General features: G+C 37.6%; 1 protein-coding gene across 2 annotated transcripts in view; it reads right to left on the bottom strand.

Annotated features, from left to right (window-relative positions):
• Positions 1-10,292: 10,292 nt before the first annotated feature.
• Positions 10,293-16,173, bottom strand: part of LOC133570635 (kinesin-like protein KIF3B) — a 47,435-nt gene continuing 41,554 nt past the window's right edge. For both annotated transcript variants that reach the window (XM_061923330.2, XM_061923329.2), the window contains exons 8-9: positions 11,565-11,770; positions 10,293-11,501 (exon numbers count right to left, since the gene is read on the bottom strand). In XM_061923330.2, coding sequence (XP_061779314.2) covers positions 11,402-11,501; positions 11,565-11,770 — 306 coding nt within the window. In that variant the 3' untranslated portion in view covers positions 10,293-11,401. The remainder of the gene's footprint in view (positions 11,502-11,564; positions 11,771-16,173) is intronic.

Raw genomic sequence — 16,173 nt, 5'->3', positions numbered from 1 at the left:
CATTCCCCAACCAATATTCTACAACACAAATACAATGTTGAAACAACATGCTTTTTGACTACGTCTAATCAATGTTGGGTTCTGACGTTGATTTGACCATTGAAATTTGGTCATTTCCCAACCGTTATTCTACAACACAAATACAACATTGAAACAACATGCTTTTTGACGACGTTTGATCAATGTTGGGTTCTGACGTTGATTTGACCATTGAAATGTGGTCATTTCCCAACCAATATTCTACAACACAAATACATTGTTGAAACAACGTGCTTTTTGACGACGTCTAATCAATGTTGGGTTCTGACGTTGATTTGACCATTACATTTTGGTCATTTCCCAACCGTTATTCTACAACACAAATACAACGTTGAAACAACATGCTTTTTGACGACGTCTAATCAATGTTGGGTTTTGACGTTGATTTGACCATTACATTTTGGTCATTTCCCAACCGTTATTCTACAACACAAATACAACGTTGAAACAACATGCTTTTTGACGACGTCTAATCAATGTTAGGTTCTGACGTTGATTTGACCATTAAATTTGGTCATTTCCCAACCAAAATTCTACAACACAAATACAACGTTGAAACAACGTGCTTTTTGATGATGTCTAATCAATGTTGGGTCTGACGTTGATTTGACCATTAAATTTTGGTCATTTCCCAACCGTTATTCTACAACACAAATACAATGTTGAAACAACATGCTTTTTGACGACGTCTAATCAATGTCGGGTTCTGACGTTGATTTGACCATCAAATTTTGGTAATTTCCCAACTGTTATTCTACAACACAAATACAACGTTGAAACAACGTGCTTTTTGACAACGTCTAATCAATGTTGGGTTCTGACGTTGATTTGACCATTGAATTTTGGTCATTCCCCAACCAATATTCTACAACACAAATACAATGTTGAAACAACATGCTTTTTGACTACGTCTAATCAATGTTGGGTTCTGACGTTGATTTGACCATTGAAATTTGGTCATTTCCCAACCGTTATTCTACAACACAAATACAACATTGAAACAACATGCTTTTTGACGACGTTTGATCAATGTTGGGTTCTGACGTTGATTTGACCATTGAAATGTGGTCATTTCCCAACCAATATTCTACAACACAAATACATTGTTGAAACAACGTGCTTTTTGACGACGTCTAATCAATGTTGGGTTCTGACGTTGATTTGACCATTACATTTTGGTCATTTCCCAACCGTTATTCTACAACACAAATACAACGTTGAAACAACATGCTTTTTGACGACGTCTAATCAATGTTGGGTTTTGACGTTGATTTGACCATTACATTTTGGTCATTTCCCAACCGTTATTCTACAACACAAATACAACGTTGAAACAACATGCTTTTTGACGACGTCTAATCAATGTTAGGTTCTGACGTTGATTTGACCATTAAATTTGGTCATTTCCCAACCAAAATTCTACAACACAAATACAACGTTGAAACAACGTGCTTTTTGATGATGTCTAATCAATGTTGGGTCTGACGTTGATTTGACCATTAAATTTTGGTCATTTCCCAACCGTTATTCTACAACACAAATACAATGTTGAAACAACATGCTTTTTGACGACGTCTAATCAATGTCGGGTTCTGACGTTGATTTGACCATCAAATTTTGGTAATTTCCCAACTGTTATTCTACAACACAAATACAACGTTGAAACAACGTGCTTTTTGACAACGTCTAATCAATGTTGGGTTCTGACGTTGATTTGACCATTGCAATTTAGTAATTTCCCAACCAATATTCTACAACACAAATACAATGTTGAAACAACGTGCTTTTTGACGACGTCTAATCAATGTTGGGTTCTGACGTTGAGTTGACCATTGAAATTTGGTCATTTCCCAACCAATATTCTCCAACACAAATATAACGTTGAAAGAACGTGCTTTTTGACGACGTTTAATCAATGTTGGGTTCTGACGTTGATTTGACCATTGAAATGTGGTCATTTCCCAACCAATATTCTACAACACAAATACAACGTTTAAACAACAGGTTTTTTGACGACGTTTATTCAATGTCAGGTTGTGACGTTGATTTGACCATTGAAATTTGGTCATTTCCCAACCAATATTCTACAACACAAATACAACGTTGAAACAACATGCTTTTTGATGACGTCTAATCAATGTTGGGTTTTGACGTTGATTTGATCATTGAAATGTGGTCATTTCCCAACCGTTATTCTACAACACAAATACAACGTTGAAACAACATGCTTTTTGACGACGTCTAATCAATGTTGGGTTCTGACGTTGATTTGACCATTGAATTTTGGTCATTTCCCAACCGTTATTCTACAACACAAATACAACGTTGAAACAACATGCTTTTTGACGACGTTGATTTGACATTGAAATTTGGCCATGTCCCAGCCAACATCTCACTTTACAAACACAAACTATTTTGCAACGTTGTTTCAACGTCAGCTTTAAAGGACATGTACGTATCAACGTTGTATCAATGTGTAGTGCCTGCTGGGATACCCTTTACCAGATAATACATAACATCAATATGTGTATAACAGGTGAACATCAGATTAGGAGCAATTAAATTAAGCATGGAAATGTGCTGATCAATCGGCCACCAATCAGTATCGGCCGATTGCATTATCGGCCAATCACAAACACCGACCACTTCTGGCTTATACTATATTCATTTTTGGTCGGACTTGCAGATCACTCTGTGTTCATACACAGTGTGGAGCATCTCCACTCGGTTAATTATTCATCACCACTATTGTGGCAATTAGACTACATTCTTACATGTATATTATCACTGGAGGGTGATGCTAAACATGGTACACGCTTACGGAAGTAAGCAGTTATTAAAAGGAAGTAAACAAGTAGATTAATAAGAGTTATAGAGAAGATAATATAACGATGTCTGTTGCTGTGTGGCGGCCAGGTGTACACGTGAGGGCAGATCCATACTGTACATCTGTAGTGCTGATACCAAGGGTAGTATCATTATATGACCTTCTTGGTGGGAAGCAAGGTCGTTGCATGACCAAAGGCACTCGCTCTCTGGTAACCAAGTAACACAGGAAGTGATCGCTGATCAGTGGGCGTGACACGCTAACAGCCAATCAGGTAACAGTATCAACTATTGTGTTTGCTTGATTCTCTGCATGGAGTGAGAAGAGAAAGTCTTGATAGCTGAAGGATTATAATCAGAGGAAGATTATATTTGAAATAAAATGTTTTCCTCCTGCTCCTTATTTTCTATAGGTCATAAAAAATATCAATCATAATCGATATCGACCAAAATAAAACACAGATAGCATGATACAGTTTTCACCTGTACATTAATAGTGCAAGCGCCCCCTAGAGGGTCGCCAAAAAATGTGTTTCTCTACTGTGGTCCGTACTCAGTTGTAATACACTTTTCCACCACTGCTGGCAGTAATGACAATATCAAACAAACAGAAAAAGTCCGGAGCTCAAGTCATAGAGAAATTTCTCAAGTGCAAAAATTATGACTAAAGTGGTGAAGCTGTATTTTTTAGATCAGACAGTTTATTTAGAAAACATACATTGTCATTTATTATTATTAGTTAGTTTGTTTCTTTTAGCACATTGTAAACTTAAAAAAAAATATATATATATAATTTTTTTGTAATCAGTCTGACCTAAGCCTTGATAATAATCTTTGTGAATAACGCATGCTTTCATATCATTTGACAATGTTTATCCTTTTAAACTGTAAGTAGGATAAATATTAGAGATGTCCGATAATATCGGCCTGCCAATAATGCTTTAAAATGTAATATCGGAAATGATCGATATTGTTGTTTTTTTATTATCGGTATCGTTTTTTTGTTTTTGTTTGCTTTTTGTTTTTTTTATTAAATCAACATAAAAAACTACTTCTCTACTGTGGTCCGTACTCCGTTGTAATACACTTTTCCACCACTGGTGGCAGTAATGACAATATCAAACAAACAGAAAAAGCCCAAAGCTCAAGTCATAGAGAAGTTTCTCAAGTGCAAAAATTATGACTAAAGTGGTGAAGCTGTATTTTTTAGATCAGACAGTTTATTTAGAAAACATATAGTGTCATTTATTATTATTATTTAGTTTGTTTCTTTTAGCACATTGTAAACTTTTTTTTTTTAATATAAAAATAGTATTTTTTTTGTAATCAGTCTGACCTAAGCCTTGATAATAACCTTTGTGAATAACGCATGCTTTCATATCATTTGACAATGTTTATCCTGTTAAACTGTAAGTAGGTTAAATATTACAGATGTCTGATAATATCGGCCTGCCGATATTATCGGCCGATAAATGCTTTAAAATGTAATATCAGAAATTATCGGTATCGTTTTTTTTATTATCGGTATCGTTTTTTGGGGGGTTTTTTAATTTTTTTTTTTTATATTAAATCAACATAAAAAAACACAAGATACACTTACAATTAGTGCACCAACCGAAAAAAACCTCCCTCCCCCATTTACACTCATTCACACAAAAGGGTTGTTTCTTTCTGTTATTAATATTCTGGTTCCTACATTATATATCAATATATATCAATACAGTCTGCAAGGGATACAGTCCGTAAGCACGCATGATTGTGCGTGCTGCTGATCCACTAATAGTACTAACCTTTAACAGTTAATTTTACTCATTTTCATTAATTACTAGTTTCTATGTAACTGTTTTTATATTGTTTTACTTTGTTTTTTATTCAAGAAAATGTTTTTAATTTATTTATCTTATTTTATTTTATTAATTTAAAAAAAGTACCTTATCTTCACCATACCTTGTTGTCCAAATTAGGCATAATAATGTGTTAATTCCAGGACTGTATATATTGGTATCGGTTTCTATCGGTATCGGTTGATATCTGTATCGGTAATTAAAGAGTTGGACAATAAAGGAATATTACAACAAAAATACATTATCGGACATCCCTATTAAATATCATTATTGAATATTATTAAAATCAAGAGTAAGATGGCTATTTCATTGTCAATATTTGAGTGGGACCTTGGGGGCCCCTGCAGTGTAAATGGTGAAAATGGTCAAGAGTCTCTGCATTAACACATTTACAGTTGATACATGTGGTTGGTATCGGCCGATCTCGCTCGCGGATGATCCGAAACGGCACTATAAAAGCCTGCGCGGCACACACCTGGCAACTAATCGTATGACAACAAAGGTGAAACTGAAAGCACGACTTATGACGTCACTTTATCTCTGGCAACAAGAGGCAGTGTGACGGGTTCCAACCGGAAGTAATAATTCACAGGAGGCATTCGTTTCACTTACAGCTGCGTCAAAATGGCAATAAAAACACGCACAACAACTCCACAGACGTTTGAAATCCCTCAGGTTGATATTTTTTAAGGTCTTCTGTCAGGAAAAGAAAGTGAAAGTTGTGTATTTGTAGCGCTTGGAGTCAGCCGTGCTGCTGTTTCAGCCGACACAACACTGCCACCTACTGGCAGGAGACAAAAGTGGGCCGAATAGCAAACCACACGACGCCCCACGCGGGTTTTATTCCAAATAAATGACAGACAAATGCTGTACACGTCACGAGTCAACGACCAGTTCGTATCAGGGGTGTCCAAACTTTTCCCACCCGATGTGGTGAAAGCACGCGGGGGCTATTTTGGTGTTTTTTATGTTCAACAACCAGTACTAAATTGTAACCTTTAGGGCTCCCCTCTATTTTTGGTGACCCAAAAGGGGTCTCAGTCTTTAAAATGTTAAAAAACAAGTCATATATGTTTTACTTTTAACGCCTAAATATCTATAGATCAACTTCATCTGTTGACATAAAGTTGCATTTTTTTATGTTTAGGCCCTTTAAAAAAAAAAAAAAAATATATATATATATATATATATATATATTTATTTATTTTTTTATTTTATTTTTTTTAATGTCCTGTCCAGCTTCTCAGGCAAATCATATAGTTGATGTAGATGCCCATGTCGGCTGTTCAGATTTACTTTACAAAAGAGAAGTGTAGGATACTTCTCTTGTTGCCTTATTTGTATTTGACTTTATTAAATGTATTTATATTATCATTTAGTGCAGCCGGGCCGGAGCAGGAGGGGATAGAAAGAGAAAAAAAAAGAAGACAGAGGGGGAAATTGTGGGGACAAGAGGGGGATTAGACAGAGAGACAAAAACAACAACAGCAAACAACAACAACAACAACAATAGAGCAACATCAGCAAATATGACATGTACAAATATGATGGTAAAAGTAATAGCAAATAAGCAGTTAGCGAAAAATAAAAAATAATACAGCAATGACAATGAGCATTATTACACTACAAATGGATCAATACAAATACCAATAGAAATAGCGCTATTGATATATATATATATATATATATATTATATATATATATATATATATTATATATATATATTTTTTTTTAAACACGAAAAACACAAAATATGCAATATTTTCCCACAAAAAAGGCTCGAAGTGGGATATTTGATGTAATTGGAGCCTTAAATATGTAAATAATTCATAACAATAACATTATGTTTTGAGCAATGAGTTTAAAAAAAATGTTAAAAAATAACATTATTTGTACGTTTAATGCCTACATATCTATAGATCAACTTCATCTGTTGACATAAAGTTAAAACAATATATATATTTATATTTTTTTTTTATAAGAAAAACACAAAATATGCAATATTTTCCCCCAAAAAAGGTGCAAAATGGAAAATTTTATGAGTATGTACAAAACCCAAAACCAGTGAAGTTGGCACGTTGTGCAATTCGTAAATAAAAACAGAATACAATGATTTGTAAATCCTTTTCAACCTATATTCAATTGAATAGACTGCAAAGACAAGATATACAATGTTTTTTGCAAATAATCATTAACTTACAATTTAATGGCAGTCACACATTGCAAAAAAGTTGTCACAGGGGCATTTTTACCACTGTGTTACATGGCCTTTCCTTTTAGGCACAAAGAAAATAACATTTTAGTTAAAGGCCTACTGAAATGTGATTTTCTTATTTAAACAGGGATAGCAGGTCCATTCTATGTGTCATACTTGATCATTTCGCGATATTGCCATATTTTTGCTGAAAGGATTTAGTAGAGAACATCGACGATAAAGTTCGCAACTTTTGGTCGCTGATAAAAAAGCCTTGCCTGTACCGGAAGTAGCAGACGATATGCGCATGACGTCACAGGTTGTGGAGCTCCTCACATCTGCACATTGTTTACAATCATGGCCACCAGCAGCGAGAGCGATTCGGACCGAGAAAGTGACGATTTTCCCATTAATTTGAGCGAGGATGAAAGATATGTGGATGAGGAAAGTGAGAGGGAAGATGCTGTGAGAGGCGGGTGGGACCTGATATTCAGCTGGGAATGACTAAAACAGTAAATAAACACCTATTAGCCACAACACAACCAGGCTTATATTTAGTATGCCACAAATTAATCCCGCATAACAAACACTTCCCCCCTCCCGTCCATATAACCCGCCAATACAACTCAAACACCTGCACAACACACTCAATCCCACAGCCCAAAGTACCATTCACCTCCCCAAAGTTCATACAGCACATATATTTCCCCAAAGTCCCCAAAATTACGTACGTGACATGCACATAGCGGCACGCACGTACGGGCAAGCGATCAAATGTTTGGAAGCCGCAGCTGCATGCTTACTCACGGTACCGCGTCTGCGCATCCAACTCAAAGTCCTCCTGGTAAGAGTCTCTGTTGTCCCAGTTCTCCACAGGCCAATGGTAAAGCTTGACTGTCATCTTCCGGGAATGTAAACAATGAAACACCGGCTGTGTTTGTGTTGCTGCAGTCGGCCGCAATACACCGCTTCCCACCTACAGCGTTCTTCTTTGCTGTCTCCATTGTTCATTGAACAAATTGCAAAAGATTCACCAACACAGATGTCCAGAATACTGTGGAATTTTGCGATGAAAACAGACGACTTAATAGCTGGCCACCATGCTGTCCCAAAATGTCCTCTACAATCCGTGACGTCACGCGCAGACGTCATCATACTGAGACGTTTTCAGCAGGATATTTCGCGCGAAATTTAAAATTGCACTTTAGTAAGCTAACATGCCGTATTGGCATGTGTTGCAATGTTAAGATTTCATCATTGATGTATAAACTATCAGACTGCGTGGTCGGTAGTAGTGGGTTTCAGTAGGCCTTTAAATGTAAGTTGTGTCTAGGATCAAAGATCCCATCTACTGACCAAAACAGCAATTCAAATCTGCTGAAACATCTACAAAAGCAACATGCTTCGACAAAGCTAGTAAAGAGCGACACACTTCACCTCCTAAGCAACAGCGGCTGGATTTTAACGAGACACTGCTAGCCAGGACAACATTGATAGAGCCATTGCACCGTGTGTGCTAGAAGACACGCAGGCTATTTATACAGTGGAGTCACCAGATTTCAGGCAGCTAATTAGCATGATACCGGCGTCAAACAGCAGATGGCACGAAAACATTTTTCAAGCTCCTGGACACAGTGGACAGTGAGTACATAAACATGGAAAGCGAGCTAAAGAAGACACTCCAAACTCTGTCTCTGCTCATCATTCAGCACTGAAGGCGCACACACTCGGTCAATTCTCTTATATACTTTTTCATTCTAGACTTCTAGAGTGTTTGATTATCACATCACTCTAAATCAGTGGTTCTTAACCTTGTTGGACGTACCGAACCCCACCAGTTTCAAATGCGCATTCACCGAACCCTTCTTTAGTGAAAAATATTATTATAAATATATTTTTTTAAATTCAAGACAAAGTTATATGTTGTTTTACTGGTGCACAAAATGAACCGTGCATGAACATCACCTTGTTCCAAGAACAAAACCAACACAGTGCATGAACTCACAACAAATTACTGTCAGGTTCAAACACCGAACTATCTATTACACAAGACAAGAAGAAAGGAATGAAGCAGAGACAGAGTTGAATTTTACTCATGAGGAGAGACGTATTGGGCTGTACACTCAGTTACAGTTTCACCCTACGCTCTAAGGTACAGTCCCACGTGCTCCTCTATTTATTCGGGAGGTCCCTAGTTAACATCACTGAGGCTGCTTCTGAAGGGAGGGGTAATGCAAGCAGCCCCAGTAGACACAATACATGATTATTCAGAATGGAAATGTGCTGAGACTCGTGATTTCGCCCTGTCTCTGTTTTATCTGCGTTGAGGTACTCGATGTCCGTCCTTGGCTGTCAGCAGGCAGGGTCTGGAAACAAACTGCTGACACGAGACAACTCGCAAAGCAGGATTACAAGTTGTGCCTTTGCACAGATAGAAAAGTACAACTTCAGCACAATTGATAATAACTATAGCAACGGCCTTTAAGCATAAGAGTTGTGTGAGAACTTATACATAATTATTCTAACATTTACACACCTGCAAATCAGATGGAAAATTAAAGGGAACATTGTTTGGGGGTATACATAACACAGTGATAGGGAGAAGTTTTTATTTAGACGATGAGTCGGGTGTGTCTTGACCTTCGCTGAACCCCTAGGGTTCGATCGAACCCAGGTTAAGAACCACTGCTCTAAATGTATAGACTATAAAGTTCACAAACATAAAGAGGGATCCTAGTGGGCCAGGCCAATCTTTCCTTATCTCTAAACTAAAACTGGGGAAATGCGTAGTGTGGCCGCAAGGTAGTTGGTGCTTGTCGTGGCGGTAATCCTTGAACCCGTTCGTGGACACCGGCGGTGAGGGATGCTGTCAAGCTGAAGAAGGAGTCCTATCGGGTTCTTTTGGCTCATAGGACTCCTGTGGCAGTGGACAGGTACCGACAGGCCAAGCGGTGTGTGGCTTTAGCGGTCGCAGAGGCAAAAACTCGGACATGGGAGGAGTTCGGGGAAGCCATGGAAAAAGACTTCCGGACAGCTTCGAAGCAATTCTGGACCACCATCCGCCGCCTCAGGAAGGGGAAGCAGTGCACTATCAACACCGTGTATGGCGAGGATGGTGTTCTGCTGACCTCGACTGCGGATGTTGTGGATCGGTGGAGGGAATACTTCGAAGACCTCCTCAATCCCACCAACACGGAGGAAGCAGTGCCTGGGGAGTCTGTGGTGGGCTCTCCTATTTCTGGGGCTGAGGTCGCTGAGGTAGTTGAAAAGCTCCTCGGTGGCAAGGCCCCAGGGGTAGATGAGATCCGCCCGGAGTTCCTTAAGGCTCTGGATGCTGTGGGGCTGTCTTGGTTGACAAGACTCTGCAGCATCGCGTGGACATCGGGGGCGGTACCTCTGGATTGGCAGACCGGGGTGGTGGTTCCTCTCTTTAAGAAGGGGAACCGGAGGGTGTGTTCTAACTATCGTGGGAACACACGCCTCAGCCTTCCCGGTAAAGTCTATTCAGGTGTACTGGAGAGGAGGCTACGTCGGATAGTCGAACCTCGGATTCAGGGGGAACAGTGTGGTTTTCGTCCTGGTCGTGGAACTGTGGACCAGCTCTATACTCTCGGCAGGGTCCTTGAGGGTGCATGGGAGTTTGCCCAACCAGTCTACATGTGTTTTGTGGACTTGGAGAAGGCATTCGACCGTGTCCCTCGGGAAGTCCTGTGGGGAGTGCTCAGAGAGTATGGGGTATCGGACTGTCTCATTGTGGCAGTCCGCTCCCTGTATGCTCAGTGCCAGAGCTTGGTCCGCATTGCTGGCAGTAAGTCGGACACGTTTCCAGTGAGGGTTGGACTCCGCCAAGGCTGCCCTTTGTCACCGATTCTGTTCATAACTAAACTAAAACTGGGGAAATGCGTAGTGTTCTGGGCTTCAGACATGATTTTATTTCCGAATTCCTTGAGAGAAAAAACGCCTGGTTAGGCTTTGTGCATGTAAAGTTAAATTTAAAGTACTTCCTTGGTTTACAGCTATGTTGTTATTATGCTGTTTGTTACTTATGTATGTTATGTTGCAGCTATTTAAAATAGTTTTGTAAATTTGTTCTGGCCTGAAATGAATTGGCCCTTTGAAACATATCTTTGTCTTTGTGTGTGGTACGTAGACCACATTGCTTAGCAGAGTTCAGTGATGCAAATGCACGTCAAGTTGATCAACAGATTGTATTATTCTCCAGTGCAATAACAGTACTGAAATGAAGGCTAACAGGGCATTAATGGGAGCTTTAAAAAAGAAGAAGTAACTAAATAGTTACTTTTCACAGTAACGCATTACTTTTTGGTGTAAGTAACTGAGTTACTTTTGAAATAAAGTAACTAGTAACTGTAACTAGTTACTGGTTTTCAGTAACTAACCCAACACTGCCTGGCACACAACACATTCACCAAGAATGTTCTGGAAGAAAAGCATCTGGTCCATGAAAAATGTTTCTCATACTTGAGGTAGACGCCTTTCACTTGGGCACCAGCCCGCGGGATTGTGGGTAAATTGGGGATGTCAGATTCTGAAGGCTGCATGAAGCGCCGTGGGACTGCTTGTCTGTTCTTGAGTGACTGAAAGGTAAAGGTATACTAAGGTACTATTCAGAGTACTTCCATGAGGTTTGGTGGACTCACCCGGACTTGTGTCTCCTCAGACCGCCCCCGGCACTGCTGAGTGGTTCAAAGTCAGCATTGCACTCTGACGCGTCCACCTCCAGGTCCTCTTCGTCCTTCAGGGCGTCCTTCAGGGCTGCTACAACCTTCGGAGCGATGACGGGCTGCTGGTAGTTTTTGGTGGTCCGAGACGGAAGGTCCATGTCCAGGAGGAGCAGGTTCTCTGCCTGGACGGGGTAGACCGAGACAAAACATGGCAATATTTGGTCGCAGCTACCAACTGGTCACATCGCCAAGGGCAGGGGTGTCCAAACCTTTTCCACTGAGGCCCGCCCACTAAAAAATGAAAGCGTGCGGGGGCCATTTTGATACTTTTCATTTTCAAAAAACTATTTTATTGATTTTTTTTTTTTTAACCTTCAGGGCTGCGCTCAAGTTTGGTCCTGGAAGACTCGGAAGGGTCGCAGTCATTAAAATAAAAATAAAAAATACATATATAATTTTAAATTGTGTGTGTGTGTGTGTGTGTATATATATATATATATATATATATATATATATATATATATATATATATACACACACACACACACACACATATATATATATATATATATATATATATATATATATATATATATATATATATATATATATATATATATATATATATATATATATATATATATATATATACACACACACACACACACATACATATACAAACCCCGTTTCCATATGAGTTGGGAAATTGTGTTAGATGTAAATATAAACGGAATAACACAATTTCCCAACTCATACAGAAACGGGGTTTGTGTATGTATGTGTATATATATGTATGTATGTATGTATATATATATACATATTTATATATGTATAGATGTGTGTGTGTGTTCATATTATATATATATATATATATACACATACATGTACTGTATATATATAAATATATGACAAAATGTTAAAAAAATAAGTCATAAGTAAAGGTAATATTACATATATGTATATATACATACATATATGTATATATACATACACATCTGTATATATACATATATGTGTATATGTATATACATATATGTATATATATATACACATATATATGTATATATATTTTTTTTTTACACACATATATATATATACATGTATATGTATATATATATGTATATATATATATATATATATATATATATATATATACACATATATATGTATACATATATATGTATATATATTTTTACACATATTTATATACATATATATGTATATATACATATACATATATATATATTTATATTTATATATATATATATATATATATATATATATATATATATATATATATATATATATATATATATATATATATATATATATATATATATATATATTTATACATGGGGCGGTATAGCTCAGTTGGTAGAGTGGCCATGCCATCAACCTGAGGGTTGCAGGTTCGATCCCCGCTTCCGCAATCCTAGTCACTGCCGTTGTGTCCTTGGGCAAGACACTTTACCCACCTGCTCCCAGTGCCACCCACACTGGTTTAAATGTAACTAAGATATTGGGTTTTCACTATGTAAAGCGCTTTGAGTCACTAGAGAAAAGCGCTATATAAATATAATTCACTACATCCATCCATTTTCTACCGCTTGTCCCTATATGTATATGTATATATATATATATATATATATATATATATATATACACACACATATATATATGTATATATATATATATATATATATATATACATATATTTCTATATATACACATATATATACATATGCATTTATATAGACATATATATATATATACAGTCGTGGTCAAAAGTTTACATACACTTGTAAAGAACATAATGTCATGGCTGTCTTGAGTTTCCAATAATTTCTACAACTCTTATTTTTTTGTGATAGAGTGATTGGAGCACATACTTGGTGGTCACAAAAAACATTCATGAAGTTTGGTTCTTTTATGAATTTATTATGGGTCTACTGAAAATGTGACCAAATCTGCTGGGTCAAAAGTATACATATAGCAATGTTAATATTTGGTTACATGTCCCTTGGCAAGTTTCATTGCAATAAGGCGCTTTTGGTAGCCATTCACAAGCTTCTGGCAAGCTTATGGTTGAATTTTTGACCACTCCTCTTGACAAAATTGGTGCAGTTCAGCAAAGTTTGTTGGTTTTCTGACATGTACTTGTTTCTTCAGCATTGTCCACATGTTCTCAATGGGGTTTAAGTCAGGACTTTGGAAAGGCCATTCTAAAACCTTAATTCTAGCCGGATTTAGCCATTCCTTTACCACTTTTGATGTTTGTTTATAGTCATTGTCCTGTTGGAACACCCAAATGCGCCCAAGACCCAACCTCCGGGCTGATGATTTTAGGTTGTCCTGAAGAATTTGCAGGTAATCCTCCTTTTTCATTGTTCCTTTTAAGTTGCTTTGAAATGGCTCCAAGTGACGTTCCTGACTTGTTCAAGTCAATGATTTGTTTTTCAGATCTGTGCTGAGTTCCTTTGACTTTCCCATTGTCATGACGTGGACTATGGCGGGTTTGTTTTCCCGAGATGCAATAAAAGTTGGAGCGGACATGGCTTGAAGGTAAATACATCATTTATTTTAACACTAACAAATGAACAAACAAAAGGCACGCTCAAGCAAACTTAGCTATGAAAACAAAAACTAACATTTAGACAGAAACTATGGACATGAAAAACTACACTGTGACCTGAAAAAACAAACACTTACTGGCATGGCATGAAGCATAAACAAGGCATGATAATGACAGAGGTATCAGAGTTAGCAGAAGATAATGTCGCCAGACAGACTAACTGAAAGTGACAGGCTTAAATAGTAGTGATCATGATTAACACAGGTATGTGAGTCCAAACGGGAAACAGGTGAAAGTAATGGGTTGCTATGGTGACCAAGGCAAGGGAGTGAAAACAGGAACTAAAAAGTGTCCAAAGACCAAGCAGAACATAACTAAACAAAACATGATCACAGACATGACACCCATTGTCGCGTTTGTAAGAGTCTAATGACTGCATCACATTAGTCCTATTTAAATGGGCTCAGACAAGTCAACAGGTGTCGTCAATCATAATCACTCACGTGAAGTTAAGAGGCCATGCCATTAAGCTAATTTGATTTGATTGTAACTTTTCAACATCACCAAAATTGATCATGTATGTTGCTGTATGTATACTTTTGACCCAGCAGGTTTGGTCACATTTTCAGTAGACCCATAATAAATTCATAAAAGAACCAAACTTCATGAATGTTTTTTGTGACCAACAAGTATGTGCTCCAATCACTCTATCACAAAAAATAACAGTTGTAGAAATTATTGGAAATTCAAGACAGCCATGACATTATGTTCTTCACAATTATATTGCGGGGGTGTATATTGCAGCCCGGAAGAGTTAGGGCTGCATGGGATTCTGGGTATTTGTTTTGTTGTGTTTATGTTGTGTTACGGTGCGGATGTTCTCCCGAAATGTGTTTGTCATTCTTGTTTGGTGTGGATTCACAGTGTGGCGCATATTTCTAACAGTGTTAAAGTTATTTATACGGGCACCGCCAGTGTAACCTGTATCGCTGTTGGCCAAGTATGCATTGCATTTACGTGTGTGCGTGCTGAAGTCGCACATATTTTGTGATCGGGCCAGCACGTTGTTGGAATGGTTGAAAAGCAGACGTGACGACAGCTCGTGGAGGACGATAAACGCAGTGTTTTAAAGTACGCCTCCAAGACTGTGGTCCGGGTGGACTACGAGGTATAATGACTGATGAACACCTTTGTTCGATAATGAAGGTTGCCTCAGCTCAAAGCCTGAGCCCCGACATTAATGAACTAGCATCCAAGAAAATATGGCAGATATCTGGCTTGGGCACATCAGATTAGATCAGTGTGTTGCGAACTGAGCAATTTAAAGTCCTGAATGGTTGTTTTATTCATTGTTATTTTATTTTCTAATTTATTAGCCTGTGGAAAAAGTTAATGTTGATATTTACCTCAGAAGGCTGCAAATAGAAAAGAGACATTACATTTTTATTTAAATTGTATTTGATATGCCATTGATATTTTTTAATTATTATTATTTGAAACTCGATTTTGCATGTCACTATAAAGTTATATAAGCCTTGCTTGTTCAATATTCAATGCAAAACTTGTTTGGGTCCCTATTAAAAGGTTTATTTGTTCAACCTTGGCCAGCGGCTTTGTTCAGTTTTAAATTTTGGCCCACTCAGTATTTGAGTTTGACACCCTTTATGCCAAAACCCTATTTTTTATGACAAACACAAAAAATATGCATAATTTACCCCCCAAAAAATATTTCAAAGTGTAATATTTGATGTGAAGTAATTGGAGCCTTAAATATGTCAATAATTCCTGACAACATTGATTTTGATTCATTATTATTTTTTGAGCAATGACAGTTTTAAAGAAAAAAAAACAGACTGCATGGCATCTTTGTGTTATTAGAGTCAACATTGCTACTTTTTAACGTTATATTTCACTCGTTTGCTCTTTTAGTTCAGTATTTACTATTTTCAGAATGAGCTGTGGGTTGATAAAAAATGGCCCCCGGTCCGCACTTTGGACACCGCCTGACCAAGA

The sequence above is a fragment of the Nerophis lumbriciformis genome, linkage group LG01 (genome assembly GCF_033978685.3).
Source record: "Nerophis lumbriciformis linkage group LG01, RoL_Nlum_v2.1, whole genome shotgun sequence".
NCBI lineage: Eukaryota > Metazoa > Chordata > Actinopteri > Syngnathiformes > Syngnathidae > Nerophis > Nerophis lumbriciformis.
The sequence above is the reverse complement of the archived record's forward strand: the minus strand, read 5'-3'. Positions and strand labels throughout refer to the sequence as shown.